The 16,844-nt window shown below is 52.7% G+C and overlaps 1 protein-coding gene across 1 annotated transcript in view; it reads right to left on the bottom strand.

Moving 5' to 3' along the window:
• Positions 1-1,359: 1,359 nt before the first annotated feature.
• LOC106593892 (caskin-1) overlaps positions 1,360-16,844 on the bottom strand; it is a 116,956-nt gene continuing 101,471 nt past the window's right edge. Inside the window, exons 15-23 of the mRNA XM_045713565.1 lie at positions 14,882-14,989; positions 14,444-14,545; positions 13,118-13,256; positions 10,256-11,076; positions 9,845-10,080; positions 8,382-8,881; positions 4,431-4,993; positions 3,985-4,253; positions 1,360-1,891 (exon numbers count right to left, since the gene is read on the bottom strand). Coding sequence (XP_045569521.1) covers positions 1,795-1,891; positions 3,985-4,253; positions 4,431-4,993; positions 8,382-8,881; positions 9,845-10,080; positions 10,256-11,076; positions 13,118-13,256; positions 14,444-14,545; positions 14,882-14,989 — 2,835 coding nt within the window. The 3' untranslated portion in view covers positions 1,360-1,794. The remainder of the gene's footprint in view (positions 1,892-3,984; positions 4,254-4,430; positions 4,994-8,381; positions 8,882-9,844; positions 10,081-10,255; positions 11,077-13,117; positions 13,257-14,443; positions 14,546-14,881; positions 14,990-16,844) is intronic.

Genomic DNA, 16,844 nt, shown 5'->3' with positions numbered 1-16,844 from the left:
TCATAACTGTGACCTTAATTGCCTACCATCTGTCTGTAAGCTGTTAGTTGCTTAACGACCGTTCCACAGGTGCATGTTCATTAATTCTTTATGGTTCATTGAACAAGCATGGAAAAGGGAAACAGTGTTTAAACACTTTACAATGAATGAAGATCTGTGAAGTTATTTGGATTATCTTTGAAAGACAGGGTCCTGAAAATGGGGACGTTTCTTTTTTTGTTGAGAACACAGAAGGGGACTGAAGTAAAATCACTAATTGATGAGAACACAGGGGAGGGACTGAAGTAAAATCACTAATTGTTGAGAACACAGAGACTGAAGTAAAATCACTAATTGTTGAGAACACAGAGGAGACTGAAGTAAAATCACTAATTGATGAGACTGTCTGTCTGTCTGTCTGCTTCTGTGCTTAACACCTTGTGTCTGTCTGTCTGTCTGTCTGTCTGTCTGTCTGTCTGTCTGTCTGTCTGTCTGTCTGTCTGTCTGTTTCTGTGCTTAGCACCTTCTGTCTGTCTGTCTGTCTGTCTGTCTGTCTGTCTGTCTGTCTGTCTGTCTGTCTGTTTCTGTGCTTAACATCTGTCTGTCTGTCTGTCTGTCTGTCTGTCTGTTTGTCTGTTTGTCTGTCTGCTTCTGTGCTTAACAACTTTTGTCTGTCTGTCTGTCTGTCTGTCTGTCTGTCTGTCTGTCTGTCTGTCTGTCTGTCTGTCTGTCTGTCTGTTTCTGTGCTTAAAACCTTGTGTCTGTTTTTCTGTCTGTCTGTCTGTCTGTCTGTCTGTCTGTTTCTGTGCTTAACACCTTGTGTCTGTCTGTCTGTCTGTCTGTCTGTCTGTCTGTCTGTCTGTCTGTCTGTCTGTCTGTCTGTCTGTCTGTCTGTCTGTCTGTCTGTCTGTCTGTTTCTGTGCTTAGCACCTTCTGTCTGTCTGTCTGTCTGTCTGTCTGTCTGTCTGTCTGTCTGTCTGTTTCTGTGCTTAGCACCTTCTGTCTGTCTGTCTGTCTGTCTGTCTGTCTGTCTGTCTGTCTGTCTGTCTGTCTGTCTGTCTGTCTGTCTGTCTGTTTCTGTGCTTAGCACCTTCTGTCTGTCTGTCTGTCTGTCTGTCTGTCTGTCTGTCTGTCTGTCTGTCTGTCTGTCTGTCTGTCTGTCTGTCTGTCTGTCTGTCTGTTTCTGTGCTTAGCACCTTCTGTCTGTCTGTCTGTCTGTCTGTCTGTCTGTCTGTCTGTCTGTCTGTCTGTCTGTCTGTCTGTCTGTTTCTGTGCTTAACATCTGTCTGTCTGTCTGTCTGTCTGTCTGTCTGTCTGTCTGTCTGTCTGTCTGTCTGTCTGTCTGTTTCTGTGCTTAAAACCTTGTGTCTGTCTGTCTGTCTGTCTGTCTGTCTGTCTGTCTGTCTGTCTGTCTGTCTGTCTGTCTGTCTGTCTGTCTGTCTGTCTGTCTGTCTGTCTGTCTGTGTGCTTTCATAATACTTCTTGACCAATGAGAAGGGGGAGGGGAGAATACAAACATCTACAACTTCCTGCCTCAGGAACATCTACCACCCCGTCCCCACGGTAACGTCCCCACGGTAACGTCCCCACGGTAACGTCCCCACGGTAACGTCCCCACGGTAACGTCCCCATTCCCTCCTGTGCAGTGCAGTGCAACCCGAGCTCTATAGTAGCGGCACTACGTCAGGAATATGAACACACGGGAACACTTCTATCATTGGCTATTCTACACAGGAGCCGCATGGCACCCTGGGATAGCTGGCGTAAAGCGGTCAGCTCTTGGTTGGCTGGTTGTCGTGGCGACGCCAGGGAGCTCTAATCCAACATGGCGTCCAGCTGGTCCGCCAGGTCGTCGAACATGCTGCCGATGTCATCTAGAATGTTGACTGTCGTCTTCTCCTCCAGTAGAGAACTGGAGAGAGAGAGGGAGGGAGGGAGGGGGAGAGAGAGAGAGAGAGAGAGGGAGGGAGGGAGGGAGGGACGGAGAGAGGGAGGGAGGGACGGAGAGAGGGAGGGAGGGAGAGAGAGGGATGGAGAGAGGGAGGGAGGGAGGGGGAGAGAGAGAGAGGGGGAGGGAGGGAGGGATAGAGAGAAGCAGGGAGGCAGGCAGGCAGGCAGGCAGGCAGGCAGGCAGGCAGGCAGGCAGGCAGGCAGGCAGGCAGGGAGGGAGGGAGGGAGGGAGGGAGGGAGGGAGGGAGGGAGGGAGGGAGGGAGGGAGATAGAGAGAGAGAGGGAGGGAGGGGGAGAGAGAGAGGGAGGGAGGGATAGAGAGAAGCAGGGAGGCAGGCAGGCAGGCAGGCAGGCAGGCAGGGAGGGAGGGAGGGAGGGAGGGAGGGAGGGAGGGAGGGAGGGAGGGAGGGAGGGAGGGAGGGAGGGAGGGATGGAGGGAGGGAGACATTAAACATGTAAAAATCTTCTCAAATCCAATGATACCTCTTAAAGGGGATGTTTACCTAAAATCAAACATTTCTCAAGTGATTCCATACATTAAAACTACACTGAACAACAATATAAAGGCAACATGTAAAGTGTTTCATGAGCTGAAATAAAAACATCCCAGACATTTTCCTGACACTCAAAAAGCTAAATTCTCTCAAATGTTGTGAACAAATTAGTTTCCATCCCTGTTAGCTCAGCATTTCTCATTTGTTAAGATAATCCATCCACCTGACAGGTGTGGCAAAACAAGAAGCTGATTAAAACAGCATGATCAGTACACAGGTGCACCTTGTGCTGGGGGGACAATAAAAAGGCCATGCGTAGGTTTTCTCACACGACACGACGCCATTGCCAGAGAATTTAATGTTCATATCTCTACCATAAGCCGCCTCAGACGTCGTTCTAGAGAATTTGGCGAATATGGGGCCAACGGTTTGCTGTTGTAAACAGAGTGCCCCATGGTGAAAGTGGGGTTATGGTATGGGCCTCATGGTGAAGGTGGGGTTATGGTATGGGCCCCATGGTGAAGGTGGGGTTATGGTATGGGCCCCATGGTGAAAGTGGGGTTATGGTATTGGCCCCATGGTGAAGGTGGGGTTATGGTATGGGCCCCATGGTGAAGGTGGGGTTATAGTATGGGCCTCATGGTGAAGGTGGGGTTATGGTATGGGCCCCATGGTGAAGGTGGGGTTATGGTATTGGCCCCATGGTGAAGGTAGGGTTATGGTATGGGCCACATGGTGAAGGTGGGGTTATGGTATTGGCCCCATGGTGAAGATGGGGTTATGGTATGGGCCCCATGGTGAAGGTGGGGTTATGGTATTGGCCCCATGGTGAAGGTGGGGTTATGGTATGGGCCCCATGGTGAAGGTGGGGTTATGGAATTGGCCCCATGGTGAAGGTGGGGTTATGGTATGGGCCCCATGGTGAAGATGTGGGGTTATGGTATGGGCCCCATGGTGAAGGTGGGGTTATGGTATGGACCCCATGGTGAAGGTGGGGTTATGGAATTGGCCCCATGGTGAAGGTGGGGTTATGGTATTGGCCCCATGGTGAAGGTGGGTTATGGAATTGGCCCCATGGTGAAGGTGGGGTTATGGTATTGGCCCCATGGTGAAGGTGGGTTATGGAATTGGCCCCATGGTGAAGGTGGGGTTATGGTATTGGCCCCATGGTGAAGGTGGGGTTATGGAATTGGCCCCATGGTGAAGGTGGGGTTATGGTATTGGCCCCATGGTGAAGGTGGGTTATGGAATTGGCCCCATGGTGAAGGTGGGGTTATGGTATTGGCCCCATGGTGAAGGTGGGGTTATGGAATTGGCCCCATGGTGAAGGTGGGGTTATGGTATTGGCCCCATGGTGAAGGTGGGGTTCTGGAATTGGCCCCATGGTGAAGGTGAGGTTATGGTATTGGCCCCATGGTGAAGGTGGGGTTATGGAATTGGCCCCATGGTGAAGGTGGGGTTATGGTATTGGCCCCATGGTGAAGGTGGGGTTATGGAATTGGCCCCATGGTGAAGGTGGGGTTATGGTATTGGTTGTGTGTGTGTGTGTGTCTCTCCTCACTGGTTGTCTGTGTGATCCTGGTTAATCTTCTGCTCCACAGCTTCCAGAGCTGCAGCCAGAGAGGCGCTGGTCTCCTCCAACCTCTGATGATGCACCTCCTCTTCCTCCTCCTTGTTCACCTCCTCCTCCTCGTTCACCTCCCCTACTTCGGCTGGAGCCTCCTCCTTGGTCTGCTTCTCCTCCATCGCCTCCTCCTGCACCTCCTCCACCTTCTCTCTCCTCCTCTCAACTCTCCTCTCCTCCTGCACCTCCTCCTTCTCTCTCCTCCTCTCCTCCTGCACCTCCTCCACTTTCTCTCTCCTCCTCTCCTCCTGCACATCCTCCTTCTCTCTCCTCCTCCTCTCCTCCTGCACCTCCTCCACTTTCTCTCTCCTCCTCTCCTCCTGCACCTCCTCCACTTTCTCTCTCCTCCTCTCCTCCTGCACCTCCTCCACCTTCTCTCTCCTTCTCTCATTTCTTCTTCTCTCCTCCTGCACCTCCTCCTTCTCTCTCCTCCTCTCCTCCTGCACCTCCTCCACCTTCTCTCTCCTCCTCTCCTCCTCCACCTTCTCAACTTCTCTCCGATCATCTTTTAGTCTTTCTTCCACCTTCTCCTCCCTCTCCTCCCCCTCCCTCCCAACCAGCAGGTCGACAGAGAGGCCAGCGATGGAGGAGCGGGGAGGTTTGACGGGGTGAGGAGTGGACCCGGGTGTGGAGGGGGTCTGGGGCGTGGAGGGGCTGGTGGCGGGAGAAGAGGAGGAGGTGGTGTAAGGGAGGCCAGGAGACAAGGAAGGAGGGGTGAGGGTGTCTGGGACAGGGAGAGGTCTAGGGAGAGGGGTAGGGGAGGAGAGAGAGGAGGAGGTGGTGTAAGGGAGACCAGGGGACAAGGAGGGAGGGGTGAGGATGTCTGGGACAGGGAGAGGTCTAGGGAGAGGGGTAGGGGAGGAGAGAGAGGAGGAGGTGGGTTTAGGACCAGTGGGAGGAGGACAGGGTTTGAAGGAGACTTGGGGAGGCGTCCATCTTGGATCTGCTGGGATAAAAACAGAGAGAAAAAAAAATGTTTTAGAGGGTCAGGTCCAGGTAAGGGTGGGGGTTAGAGGGTCAGGTCCAGGTAAGGGTGGGGGTTAGAGGGTCAGGTAAGGGTGGGGGTTAGAGGGTCCAGGTAAGGGTGGGGGTTAGAGGGTCCAGGTAAGGGTGAGGGTTGAAGGGGCCAGGTAAGGGTGGGGGTTAGAGGGTCAGGTAAGGGTGGGGGTTAGAGGGTCCAGGTAAGGGTGAGGGTTGAAGGGGCCAGGTAAGGGTGGGGGTTAGAGGGTCCAGGTAAGGGTGTGGGTTAGAGGGTCAGGTCAAGGTAAGGGTGGGGGTTAGAGGGTCAGGTCCAGGTAAGGGTGGGGGTTAGAGGGTCCAGGTAAGGGTGGGGATTAGACGGTCCAGGTAAGGGTGGGGGTTAGAGGGTCCAGGTAAGGGTGGGGGTTAGAGGGTCCAGGTAAGGGTGGGGGTTAGAGGGTCCAGGTAAGGGTGGGGGTTAGAGGGTCCAGGTAAGGGTGGGGGTTAGAGGGTCCAGGTAAGGGTGGGGGTTAGAGGGTCCAGGTAAGGGTGGGGGTTAGAGGGTCAGGTCCAGGTAAGGGTGGGGGTTAGAGGGTCCAGGTAAGGGTGGGGGTTAGAGGGTCCAGGTAAGGGTGGGGGTTAGAGGGTCAGGTAAGGGTGGGGGTTAGAGGGTCCAGGTAAGGGTGGGGGTTAGAGGGTCCAGGTAAGGGTGGGGGTTAGAGGGTCCAGGTAAGGGTGGGGGTTGAAGGGGCCAGTTAAGGGTGGGGGTTGAAGGGGCCAGGTAAGGGTGGGGGTTAGAGGGTCCAGGTAAGGGTGTGGGTTAGAGGGTCAGGTCCAGGTAAGGGTGGGGGTTAGAGGGTCCAGGTAAGGGTGGGGGTTAGAGGGTCCAGGTAAGGGTGGGGATTAGACGGTCCAGGTAAGGGTGGGGGTTAGAGGGTCCAGGTAAGGGTGGGGGTTAGAGGGTCCAGGTAAGGGTGGGGGTTAGAGGGTCCAGGTAAGGGTGGGGGTTAGAGGGTCCAGGTAAGGGTGGGGGTTAGAGGGTCAGGTCCAGGTAAGGGTGGGGGTTAGAGGGTCCAGGTAAGGGTGGGGGTTAGAGGGTCCAGGTAAGGGTGGGGGTTAGAGGGTCCAGGTAAGGGTGGGGGTTGAAGGGGCCAGGTAAGGGTGGGGGTTGAAGGGGCCAGGTAAGGGTGGGGGTTAGAGGGTCCAGGTAAGGGTGTGGGTTAGAGGGTCAGGTCCAGGTAAGGGTGGGGGTTAGAGGGTCCAGGTAAGGGTGGGGGTTAGAGGGTCAGGTCCAGGTAAGGGTGGGGGTTAGAGGGTCCAGGTAAGGGTGGGGGTTAGAGGGTCCAGGTAAGGGTGGGGGTTGAAGGGGCCAGGTAAGGGTGGGGGTTGAAGGGGCCAGGTAAGGGTGGGGGTTAGAGGGTCCAGGTAAGGGTGTGGGTTAGAGGGTCAGGTCCAGGTAAGGGTGGGGGTTAGAGGGTCCAGGTAAGGGTGGGGGTTAGAGGGTCAGGTCCAGGTAAGGGTGGGGGTTAGAGGGTCAGGTCCAGGTAAGGGTGGGGGTTAGAGGGTCCAGGTAAGGGTGGGGGTTAGAGGGTCCAGGTAAGGGTGGGGGTTAGAGGGTCCAGGTAAGGGTGGGGGTTAGAGGGTCCAGGTAAGGGTGGGGGTTAGAGAGTCCAGGTAAGGGTGGGGGTTAGAGAGTCCAGGTAAGGGTGGGGGTTAGAGGGTCCAGGTAAGGGTGGGGGTTGAAGGGGCCAGGTAAGGGTGGGGGTTAGAGGGTCCAGGTAAGGGTGGGGGTTAGAGGGTCCAGGTAAGGGTGGGGGTTAGAGGGTCCAGGTAAGGGTGGGGGTTAGAGGGTCCAGGTAAGGGTGGGGGTTAGAGGGTCCAGGTAAGGGTGGGGGTTAGAGGGTCCAGGTAAGGGTGGGGGTTAGAGGGGCCAGGTAAGGGTGGGGGTTGAAGGGGCCAGGTAAGGGTGGGGGTTAGAGGGTCCAGGTAAGGGTGGGGGTTAGAGGGTCCAGGTAAGGGTGGGGGTTAGAGGGTCAGGTCCAGGTAAGGGTGGGGGTTAGAGGGTCCAGGTAAGGGTGGGGGTTAGAGGGTCCAGGTAAGGGTGGGGGTTAGAGGGTCCAGGTAAGGGTGGGGATTAGACGGTCCAGGTAAGGGTGGGGGTTAGAGGGTCCAGGTAAGGGTGGGGGTTAGAGGGTCCAGGTAAGGGTGGGGGTTAGAGGGTCCAGGTAAGGGTGGGGGTTAGAGGGTCCATTTAAGGGTGGGGGTTAGAGGGTCAGGTCCAGGTAAGGGTGGGGGTTAGAGGGTCCAGGTAAGGGTGGGGGTTAGAGGGTCCAGGTAAGGGTGGGGGTTAGAGGGTCCAGGTAAGGGTGGGGGTTAGAGGGTCAGGTCCAGGTAAGGGTGGGAGTTAGAGGGTCCAGGTAAGGGTGGGGGTTAGAGGGTCCAGGTAAGGGTGGGGGTTAGAGGGTCCAGGTAAGGGTGGGGGTTGAAGGGGCCAGGTAAGGGTGGGGGTTAGAGGGTCCAGGTAAGGGTGGGGGTTAGAGGGTCCAGGTAAGGGTGGGGGTTGGAGATCCAGGTAAGGGTGGGGGTTAGAGGGTCCAGGTAAGGGTGGGGGTTAGAGGGTCCAGGTAAGGGTGGGGGTTGAAGGGGCCAGGTAAGGGTGGGGGTTAGAGGGTCCAGGTAAGGGTGGGGGTTAGAGGGTCCAGGTAAGGGTGGGGGTTAGAGGGTCAGGTCCAGGTAAGGGTGGGGGTTAGAGGGTCCAGGTAAGGGTGGGGGTTAGAGGGTCCAGGTAAGGGTGGGGGTTAGAGGGTCCAGGTAAGGGTGGGGGTTAGAGGGTCCAGGTAAGGGTGGGGGTTAGAGGGTCCAGGTAAGGGTGGGGGTTAGAGGGTCCAGGTAAGGGTGGGGGTTAGAGGGTCCAGGTAAGGGTGGGGGTTGAAGGGGCCAGGTAAGGGTGGGGGTTAGAGGGTCCAGGTAAGGGTGGGGGTTAGAGGGTCCAGGTAAGGGTGGGGGTTAGAGGGTCCAGGTAAGGGTGGGGGTTAGAGGGTCCAGGTAAGGGTGGGGGTTAGAGGGTCCAGGTAAGGGTGGGGGTTAGAGGGTCCAGGTAAGGGTGGGGGTTAGAGGGTCCAGGTAAGGGTGGGGGTTGAAGGGGCCAGGTAAGGGTGGGGGTTAGAGGGGCCAGGTAAGGGTGGGGGTTAGAGGGTCCAGGTAAGGGTGGGGGTTAGAGGGTCCAGGTAAGGGTGGGGGTTAGAGGGTCCAGGTAAGGGTGGGGGTTAGAGGGTCCAGGTAAGGGTGGGGGTTAGAGGGTCCAGGTAAGGGTGGGGGTTAGAGGGTCCAGGTAATAGTGGGGGTTAAAGGTCAGGGATTAGGGTTATCCTCACCAGGACAGTCCGCTTCAGGTCCAGGTAAAGGGACCCGTCTGGTCGGTGTGGGAGGGTCCTGCTGCTGTCTCCTCACTGACGCCATCGAGGGTTTGGGCGACACCGGAGGCTTCAGCGGTTTCCTGACTTCTGGCCTATCACAGCTCTCCCTGCGAGAGGCCACCTCCCCCTCTGCCTCCGACCCGGTCCGCCTCCTCCGCAGGACGACGCGGTGTGATTGGTCGACTCCTCCGTTCACCTGCTGGGGGACCAACTGGCTGCGATGGGATTGGTCGACGCCGCTCTCGAGTTGGTCAATGCTCTTCCTGCTGCCGTCTGTTTGGCCGCTGCCAGGTTTTGCGCTCGCTGGTTGGTCGACGCCGGTTGTGCTAATCTCTGGTTGGCTGCTGCTGGTTGTGCCGTCGTCTGATTGGTTGTTGCTGTGCTCGCGGCTGCGTGGGCGTCGCCGAATGGTGTCTGTCTCGGTCAGAAGGAACTTCTCTGGGGGGTGGGGCTTTCTCCTGGGGACCAATCAGATTGACTTTTAGACATGTCAATCAACTATAATCTGTATAACTGTTAAAGTGATATATACAATTGTAACTGTTACAGACTGATAGAGTTAGACTGGTAGAGTTAGACTGGTAGACTGGTAGAGTTAGACTGGTAGACTGGTAGAGTTAGACTGGTAGAGTTAGACTGGTAGAGTTAGACTGGTAGACTGGTAGAGTTAGACTGGTAGACCGGTAGAGTTAGACTGGTAGACTGATAGAGTTAGACTGATAGAGTTAGACTGGTAGAGTTAGACTGGTAGACTGGTAGAGTTAGACTGGCAGACTGGTAGAGTTAGACTAATAGAGTTAGGCTGATAGAGTTAGACTGGTAGAGTTAGACTGGTAGACTGGTAGACTGGTAGAGTTAGACTGATAGAGTTAGACTGGTAGACTGATAGAGTTAGACTGATAGAGTTAGACTGATAGAGTTAGACTGGTAGACTGGTGGAGTTAGACTGGTAGAGTTAGACTGGTAGACTGGTAGAGTTAGACTGATAGAGTTAGACTGATACAGTTAGACTGGTAGAGTTAGACTAATAGAGTTAGACTGGTAGAGTTAGACTGGTAGAGTTAGACTGGGAGAGTTAGACTGATAGAGTTAGACTGATGGAGTTAGACTGGTAGAGGTAGACTGGTAGAGGTAGACTGGTAGAGATAGACTGATAGAGTTAGACTGGTAGAGTTAGACTGGTAGACTGGTAGACTGGTAGAGTTAGACTGGTAGAGTTAGACTGGTAGAGTTAGACTGACAGAGTTAGACTGGTAGAGTTAGACTGGTAGAGTTAGACTGGTAGACAGATAGAGTTAGACTGGTAGAGTTAGACTGGTAGTGTTAGCCTAATAGAGTTAGACTGGTAGAGTTAGACTGATAGAGTTAGACTGATAGAGTTAGACTGATAGAGTTAGCCTGATAGAGTTAGCCTGATGAACCTTCGGTTGATTGTCGCTGTTCCATCCGTAATAAGTCCTTCTCCTGTCGGCGTGACGACCGTGGAGCGTGGGCGTGGTTCTGGGCGTAGCTCAGTGTGTTGCCGCGGGGACGGGATCTGGGCGGAGTCTGTCTGGTCGGTGAGCGGACCGCTGATGGTCCGACGGCGATTCATGACGTCATCATCAGACCCCAGACCACCTGACCCGGCCTGGCGACGCAACGCCGCCGGACTGACCTGGCGGATTATACAAACATTACCCATGAGCCTTTGGGGTGGGATTGGCCTAGGGTAGGGAGCTGTGGGTGGATTTGACCATGTCTGATTCAGACAGAAAGACAGACAGACAGACAGACAGACAGACAGACAGACAGACAGACAGACAGACAGACAGACAGACAGACAGACAGACCTGTGTAGGGTTGAGGTAGCTTCCTCTTCCTCCAATGGTTCTGGGCAGGGTTTTAGCCCCTCCTCCTCCTCCTCCAGGACCAACTCCTCCCATCGATGTCTCCAACATGGCGGCGATACTCCGGACGCTGCCCCCAGATCCCTCTGACCTCGCCAGCCCCCCGTCGCCCCTCCTCTCCGCCAGACCCCCGCAGTCGCTGGCTCTCCTCTCCCTGAACCCAACTACCCCGAGGCCCTCCCCGAGCAGCCCGTCGCCCCCGGAGATGGAGGAACACGACCGTTTGGGCGGAGTCGGGGGCCGTCCTTTCCTCCTGGGACGCAGCGTCACCGACGATTGGCTGCGGTTGACAGTCGCGTCGTCGGTGTCGGCGCGTTGAGCAGAGCTGCTGCGGCACACCGTGGCGAATCTAGGGGCGCGTCCTGGAAACGAGAGGGCGTCGGCTTCGGACCCCGAGTAACCAATCAGGCTATGAGTTCGCCGACGCTCCTCCTCTTCCTCCTCCGTTGGCAGACAGAGAAAAGGGACAGACGCACACGCTTCTTGGACTGGCGAATCAGCTGGCGGGGGCTGGGTGAAGGGCTGGGCTAGAGCATTGTGGGAGGAGGCGGGGGTCTTGGTGGGAGTGTGGGGTGGGGAGTCAATCCCTGGCCGGGGTTTAGTGAGGGGGGGCCTCTGACCCCTCCCAGTGGAGGGAAGCGGCGTAGAGGAAGGAGGAGGAGGAGTGGAGGAGGACGACGGAGGGGTCGAAGGCTGAGAGATACTCTCTCCTCTCTGGAGCTTTCCCAGCCTCCTCACTGCTAACATTATCTTCTTCTGGTGACCTGAGAGAGAGAAAGAGAGAGAGAGAGAGAGAGAGAGGTAGAGAGAGAGAAAGAGAGAGAGAGAGAGAGAGAGACAGAGAGAGAGAGAGAGAGAGAGAGAGAGACATGGGGGAGTAAAATAGTAAAATGTACAACATTTTAACATCTTCCATCCCTCTAAAATTGAAGGTGTTTCTCATGTTTGGAGTCTTGATATCGCTTTAATACACGGTCCCCCTTTAATCCATCTCTGATAATCTGTCTCTCTGTGTCCCCCTTTAATCCATCTCTGATAATCTGTCTCTCTGTGTCCCCTTTAATCCATCTCTGATAATCTGTCTCTCTGTGTCCCCCTTTAATCCATCTCTGATAATCTGTCTCTCTGTGTCCCCTTTAATCCATCTCTGATAATCTGTCTCTCTGTGTCCCCCTTTAATCCATCTCTGATAATCTGTCTCTCTGTGTCCCCTTTAATCCATCTCTGATAATCTGTCTCTCTGTGTCCCCCTTTAATCCATCTCTGATAATCTGTCTCTCTGTGTCCCCCTTTAATCCATCTCTGATAATCTGTCTCTCTGTGTCCCCCTTTAATCCATCTCTGGTAATCTGTCTTTCTGTGTCCCCCTTTAATCCATCTCTGATAATCTGACTCTCTGTGTCCCCTTTAATCCATCTCTGATAATCTGTCTTTCTGTGTCCCCCTTTAATCCATCTCTGATAATCTGTCTCTCTGTGTCCTTTAATCCATCTCTGATAATCTGTCTCTCTGTGTCCCCTTTTAATCCATCTCTGATAATCTGTCTCTCTCTGTCCCCTTTTAATCCATCTCTGATAATCTTTCTCTCTCTGTCCCCTTTAATCCATCTCTGATAATCTGTCTCTCTGTGTCCCCCTTTAATCCATCTCTGATAATCTGTCTCTCTGTGTCCCCTTTAATCCATCTCTGATAATCTGTCTCTCTGTGTCCCCATTTAATCCATCTCTGATAATCTGTCTTTCTGTGTCCCCCTTTAATCCATCTCTGATAATCTGTCTCTCTGTGTCCCCCTTTAATCCATCTCTGATAATCTGTCTCTCTGTGTCCCCCTTTAATCCATCTCTGATAATCTGTCTCTCTCTGTCCCCTTTAATCCATCTCTGATAATCTGTCTCTCTGTGTCCCCCTTTAATCCATCTCTGATAATCTGTCTCTCTGTGTCCCCCTTTAATCCATCTCTGATAATCTGTCTTTCTGTGTCCCCCTTTAATCCATCTCTGATAATCTGTCTCTCTGTGTCCCCTTTAATCCATCTCTGATAATCTGTCTCTCTGTGTCCCCCTTTAATCCATCTCTGATAATCTGTCTCTCTGTGTGGATTTGGTGATGTCCTGTCTCCTGTCTGTCCTACCCAGCTTGGTGATGTCTGTCTGTCCTACCCAGCTTGGTGATGTATGTCTCCTGTCTGTCCTACCCAGCTTGGTGATGCCTGTCTCCTGTCTGTCCTACCCAGCTTGGTGATGCCGATCTCCTGTCTGTCCTACCCAGCTTGGGGATGCCTGTCTCCTGTCTGTCCTACCCAGCTTGGTGATGTCTGTCTGTCCTACCCAGCTTGGTGATGCCGATCTCCTGTCTGTCCTACCCAGCTTGGTGATGCCTGTCTCCTGTCTGTCCTACCCAGCTTGGTGATGCCGATCTCCTGTCTGTCCTACCCAGCTTGGTGATGTCTGTCTCCTGTCTGTCCTACCCAGCTTGGTGATGTCTGTCTCCTGTCTGTCCTACCCAGCTTGGTGATGCCTGTCTCCTGTCTGTCCTACCCAGCTTGGTGATGCCTGTCTCCTGTCTGTCCTACCCAGCTTGGTGATGTCCTGTCTGTCCTACCCAGCTTGGTGATGCCTGTCTCCTGTCTGTCCTACCCAGCTTGGTGATGTCCTGTCTGTCCTACCCAGCTTGGGGATGTCTGTCTCCTGTCTGTCCTACCCAGCTTGGTGATGCCGATCTCCTGTCTGTCCTACCCAGCTTGGTGATGTCTGTCTCCTGTCTGTCCTACCCAGCTTGGTGATGTCTGTCTCCTGTCTGTCCTACCCAGCTTGGTGATGCCGATCTCCTTCAGGTCCTCCCAGCTGATCTCAGTGATGAAGTCGATGTTGTCGTATCCGTTCTGCACCAGAACCTGGTAGTACTGGTTCAGCCCGATCGCTGACAACCACTCTGCCAGGCTGGCCTATACACACACACACACACACACACACACACACACACACACACACACACACACACACACACACACACACACACACACACACACACACACGCACACACACACACACGCTCAGATATTAGGACAGACCAATATGTGTTCATATGTATTTAGAATGATTACTCAAAAGTATATTATCGGTATATTCCAGAATATCCTCATTAATATCGGTATATTCCAGAATATCCTCATTAATATCGGTATATTCCAGAATATCCTCATTAATGTCGGTATATTCCAGAATATTAATATTGGTACATTCCAGAATATCCTCATTAATATTGGTATATTCCAGAATATCCTCATTAATATCGGTACATTCCAGAATATCCTCATTAATATTGGTATATTCCAGAATATCCTCATTAATATTGGTATATTCCAGAATATCCTCATTAATATTGGTATATTCCAGAATATCCTCATTAATATTGGTATATTCCAGAATATCCTCATTAATATTGGTATGGCCCAGAAAATCTTGAAGACACACATCAATTGTCTCCAGACGTACTGGGACCTCTAAACGTCTTGGGGTCATTGTGTCTCGAAACGTATTGGGACCTCTAAACGTCTTGGGGTCATTGTGTCTCGAAACGTATTGGGACCTCTAAACGTCTTGGGGTCATTGTGTCTCGAAACGTATTGGGACCTCTAAACGTCTTGGGGTCATTGTGTCTCGAGATGTATTGGGACCTCTAAACGTCTTGGGGTCATTGTGTCTCGAGATGTATTGGGACCTCTAAACGTCTTGGGACCTCTAAACGTCTTGGGGTCATTGTGTCTCGAGACGTATTGGGACCTCTAAACGTCTTGGGATCATTGTGACTCCAGACGTATTGGGACCTCTAAACGTCTTGGGGTCATTGTGTCTCGAGACGTACTGGGACCTCTAAACATCTTGGGGTCATTGTGTCTCGAGACATATTGGGACCTCTAAACGTCTTGGGGTCATTGTGTCTCGAGATGTATTGGGACCTCTAAACGTCTTGGGGTCATTGTGTCTCGAGATGTATTGGGACCTCTAAACGTCTTGGGGTCATTGTGTCTCGAGATGTATTGGGACCTCTAAACGTCTTGGGACCTCTAAACGTCTTGGGGTCATTGTGTCTCGAGGTAAAGGTGGTGTCTGGGAATGTGTTTGTTCTCACAGGTTTGTGGTCAGGCAGCCAATCACCGCACGGCAGTTTGCTGATCTCCGATGCGATCTTCTTCCGATGGCCTGGTTTAGTGACACCGATTGCTGTCAGGTCCTACACACACACACACACACACACACACACACACACACACACACACACGCTGTTAACACACACTCGTCCCCTCTCTCTCTCTCTCTCTCTCTCTCTCTCTCTCTCGCTCTCTCACACACCTCACTGATGTACATGAATAAACATTAGCTTTATGCAAATGAAGCGGTAAATAATAAAAGTGATTGGCGGAGAACTCTGAGGTCACAGAGACAGTAGGGTCATGATGACATCACCAGGTCATGGGGTCAGGCAGAGCCCCCCAGATAGGACATACGGGATGCCGGGAGGTTTAGAGGTTGGGATGACGCGTGGCGTAGGGGTGAGGGGTCACCTTACCTCGGGGGTCATGTGACCTATGGTGTCTAGGTCGTAGCCGGCGGTGAGGAGGTGAGCGGTGTAGAACTGCAGCTGACACTCGGTCAACCAGGTTACTACTGCCTCACTCTAGAACACAGAACACTCTCGTTGTTCTAGAACACTCTGGAACACGCACTCAGCTCTAGAACAATCTAGATCACGCACTCAGCTCTAGAACACTCTAGAACACACACTCAGCTCTAGAACACTCTAGAACACAGAACACTCTCATTGTTCTAGAACACACACTCAGCTCTACACTGTAGAACACACACTCAGCTCTAGAACATTCTAGAACACACACTCAGCTCTAGAACATTCTAGAACACACACTCAGCTCTAGAACACTCTAGAACACACACTCAGCTCTAGAACACTCTAGAACACACACTCAGCTCTAGAACACTCTAGAACACTCAGCATTCTCAGAGCTCTTGAACCGAACACTCTCATCATTCTAGAACACAGAATATTCTCACAACTCTAGAACGTTTGACCCCCAGAGTTCTAGAACAGGGTGATGGAGGAAGTCCAAGAGGCTCTGTATGTCTCTGTGGGGTCAGGTGACACAGCTCAGCTCAGTGATTGGTTGTTAGGGTTAGACTGACATCCTTTACCCCCCAGGAGGCAGTAGAGATGCCGTCTAATCAGGGGAGTAGTACTGCCCCCCCTATCACTGCCCCCCCCCTCTCACTGCCCCTCCCCCCTCTCACAGTCAACACTCCCTAGATATCCTTCACCACCTGGGAAACAGTAGAGATACCATCTAACGACAGTCATAGACCACTCCCTAGATATCCTTCACCACTCCCTAGATATCCTTCACCTCCCTAGATATCCTTCACCACTCCCTAGATATCCTTCACCACCTGGGGAACAGTAGAGATGCCATCTAACGACAGTCATAGACCACTCCCTAGATATCTTTCACCACTCCCTAGATATCCTTCACCACCTGGGAAACAGTAGCGATGCCATCTAACGACAGTCATAGACCACTCCCTAGATATCCTTCACCACCTGGGGAACAGTAGAGATGCCATCTAACGACAGTCATAGACCACTCCCTAGATATCCTTCACCTCCCTAGATATCCTTCACCACTCCCTAGATATCCTTCACCACCTGGGGAACAGTAGAGATACCATCTAACGACAGTCAACACTCCCTAGATATCCTTCACCTCCCTAGATATCCTTCACTACTCCCTAGATATCCTTCACCACCTGGGAAACAGTAGAGATACCATCTAACGACAGTCATAGACCACTCCCTAGATATCCTTCACCTCCCTAGATATCCTTCACCTCCCTAGATATCCTTCACCTCCCTAGATATCCTTCAACTCCCTAGATATCCTTCACCACTCCCTAGATATCCTTCACCACCTGGGGAACAGTAGAGATACCATCTAACGACAGTCAACACTCCCTAGATATCCTTCATCTCCCTAGATATCCTTCACCACTCCCTAGATATCCTTCACCACCTGGGAAACAGTAGAGATGCCATCTAACGACAGTCAACACTCCCTAGATATCCTTCACCACCTGGGGAACAGTAGAGATGCCATCTAACGACAGTCATAGACCACTCCCTAGATATCCTTCACCACCTGGGAAACAGTAGAGATGCCATCTAACGACAGTCATAGACCACTCCCTAGATATCCTTCACCTCCCTAGATATCCTTCACCACTCCCTAGATATCCTTCACCACCTGGGGAACAGTAGAGATACCATCTAACGACAGTCATAGACCACTCCCTAGATATCCTTCACCTCCCTAGATATCCTTCACCACTCCCTAGATATCCTTCACCACCTGGGAAACAGTAGAGATGCCATCTAACGACAGTCATAGACCACTCCCTAGATATCCTTCACCTCCCTAGATATCCACCCAGCAACAGAAATACATTCCAAGCCACTGAATGATGGA

Source organism: Salmo salar, chromosome ssa02 (assembly GCF_905237065.1).
Source record: "Salmo salar chromosome ssa02, Ssal_v3.1, whole genome shotgun sequence".
Taxonomy (NCBI): Eukaryota; Metazoa; Chordata; class Actinopteri; order Salmoniformes; family Salmonidae; genus Salmo; species Salmo salar.
Note: the sequence above shows the minus strand (reverse complement) of the source record. Positions and strands in the feature narration are given on the sequence as shown.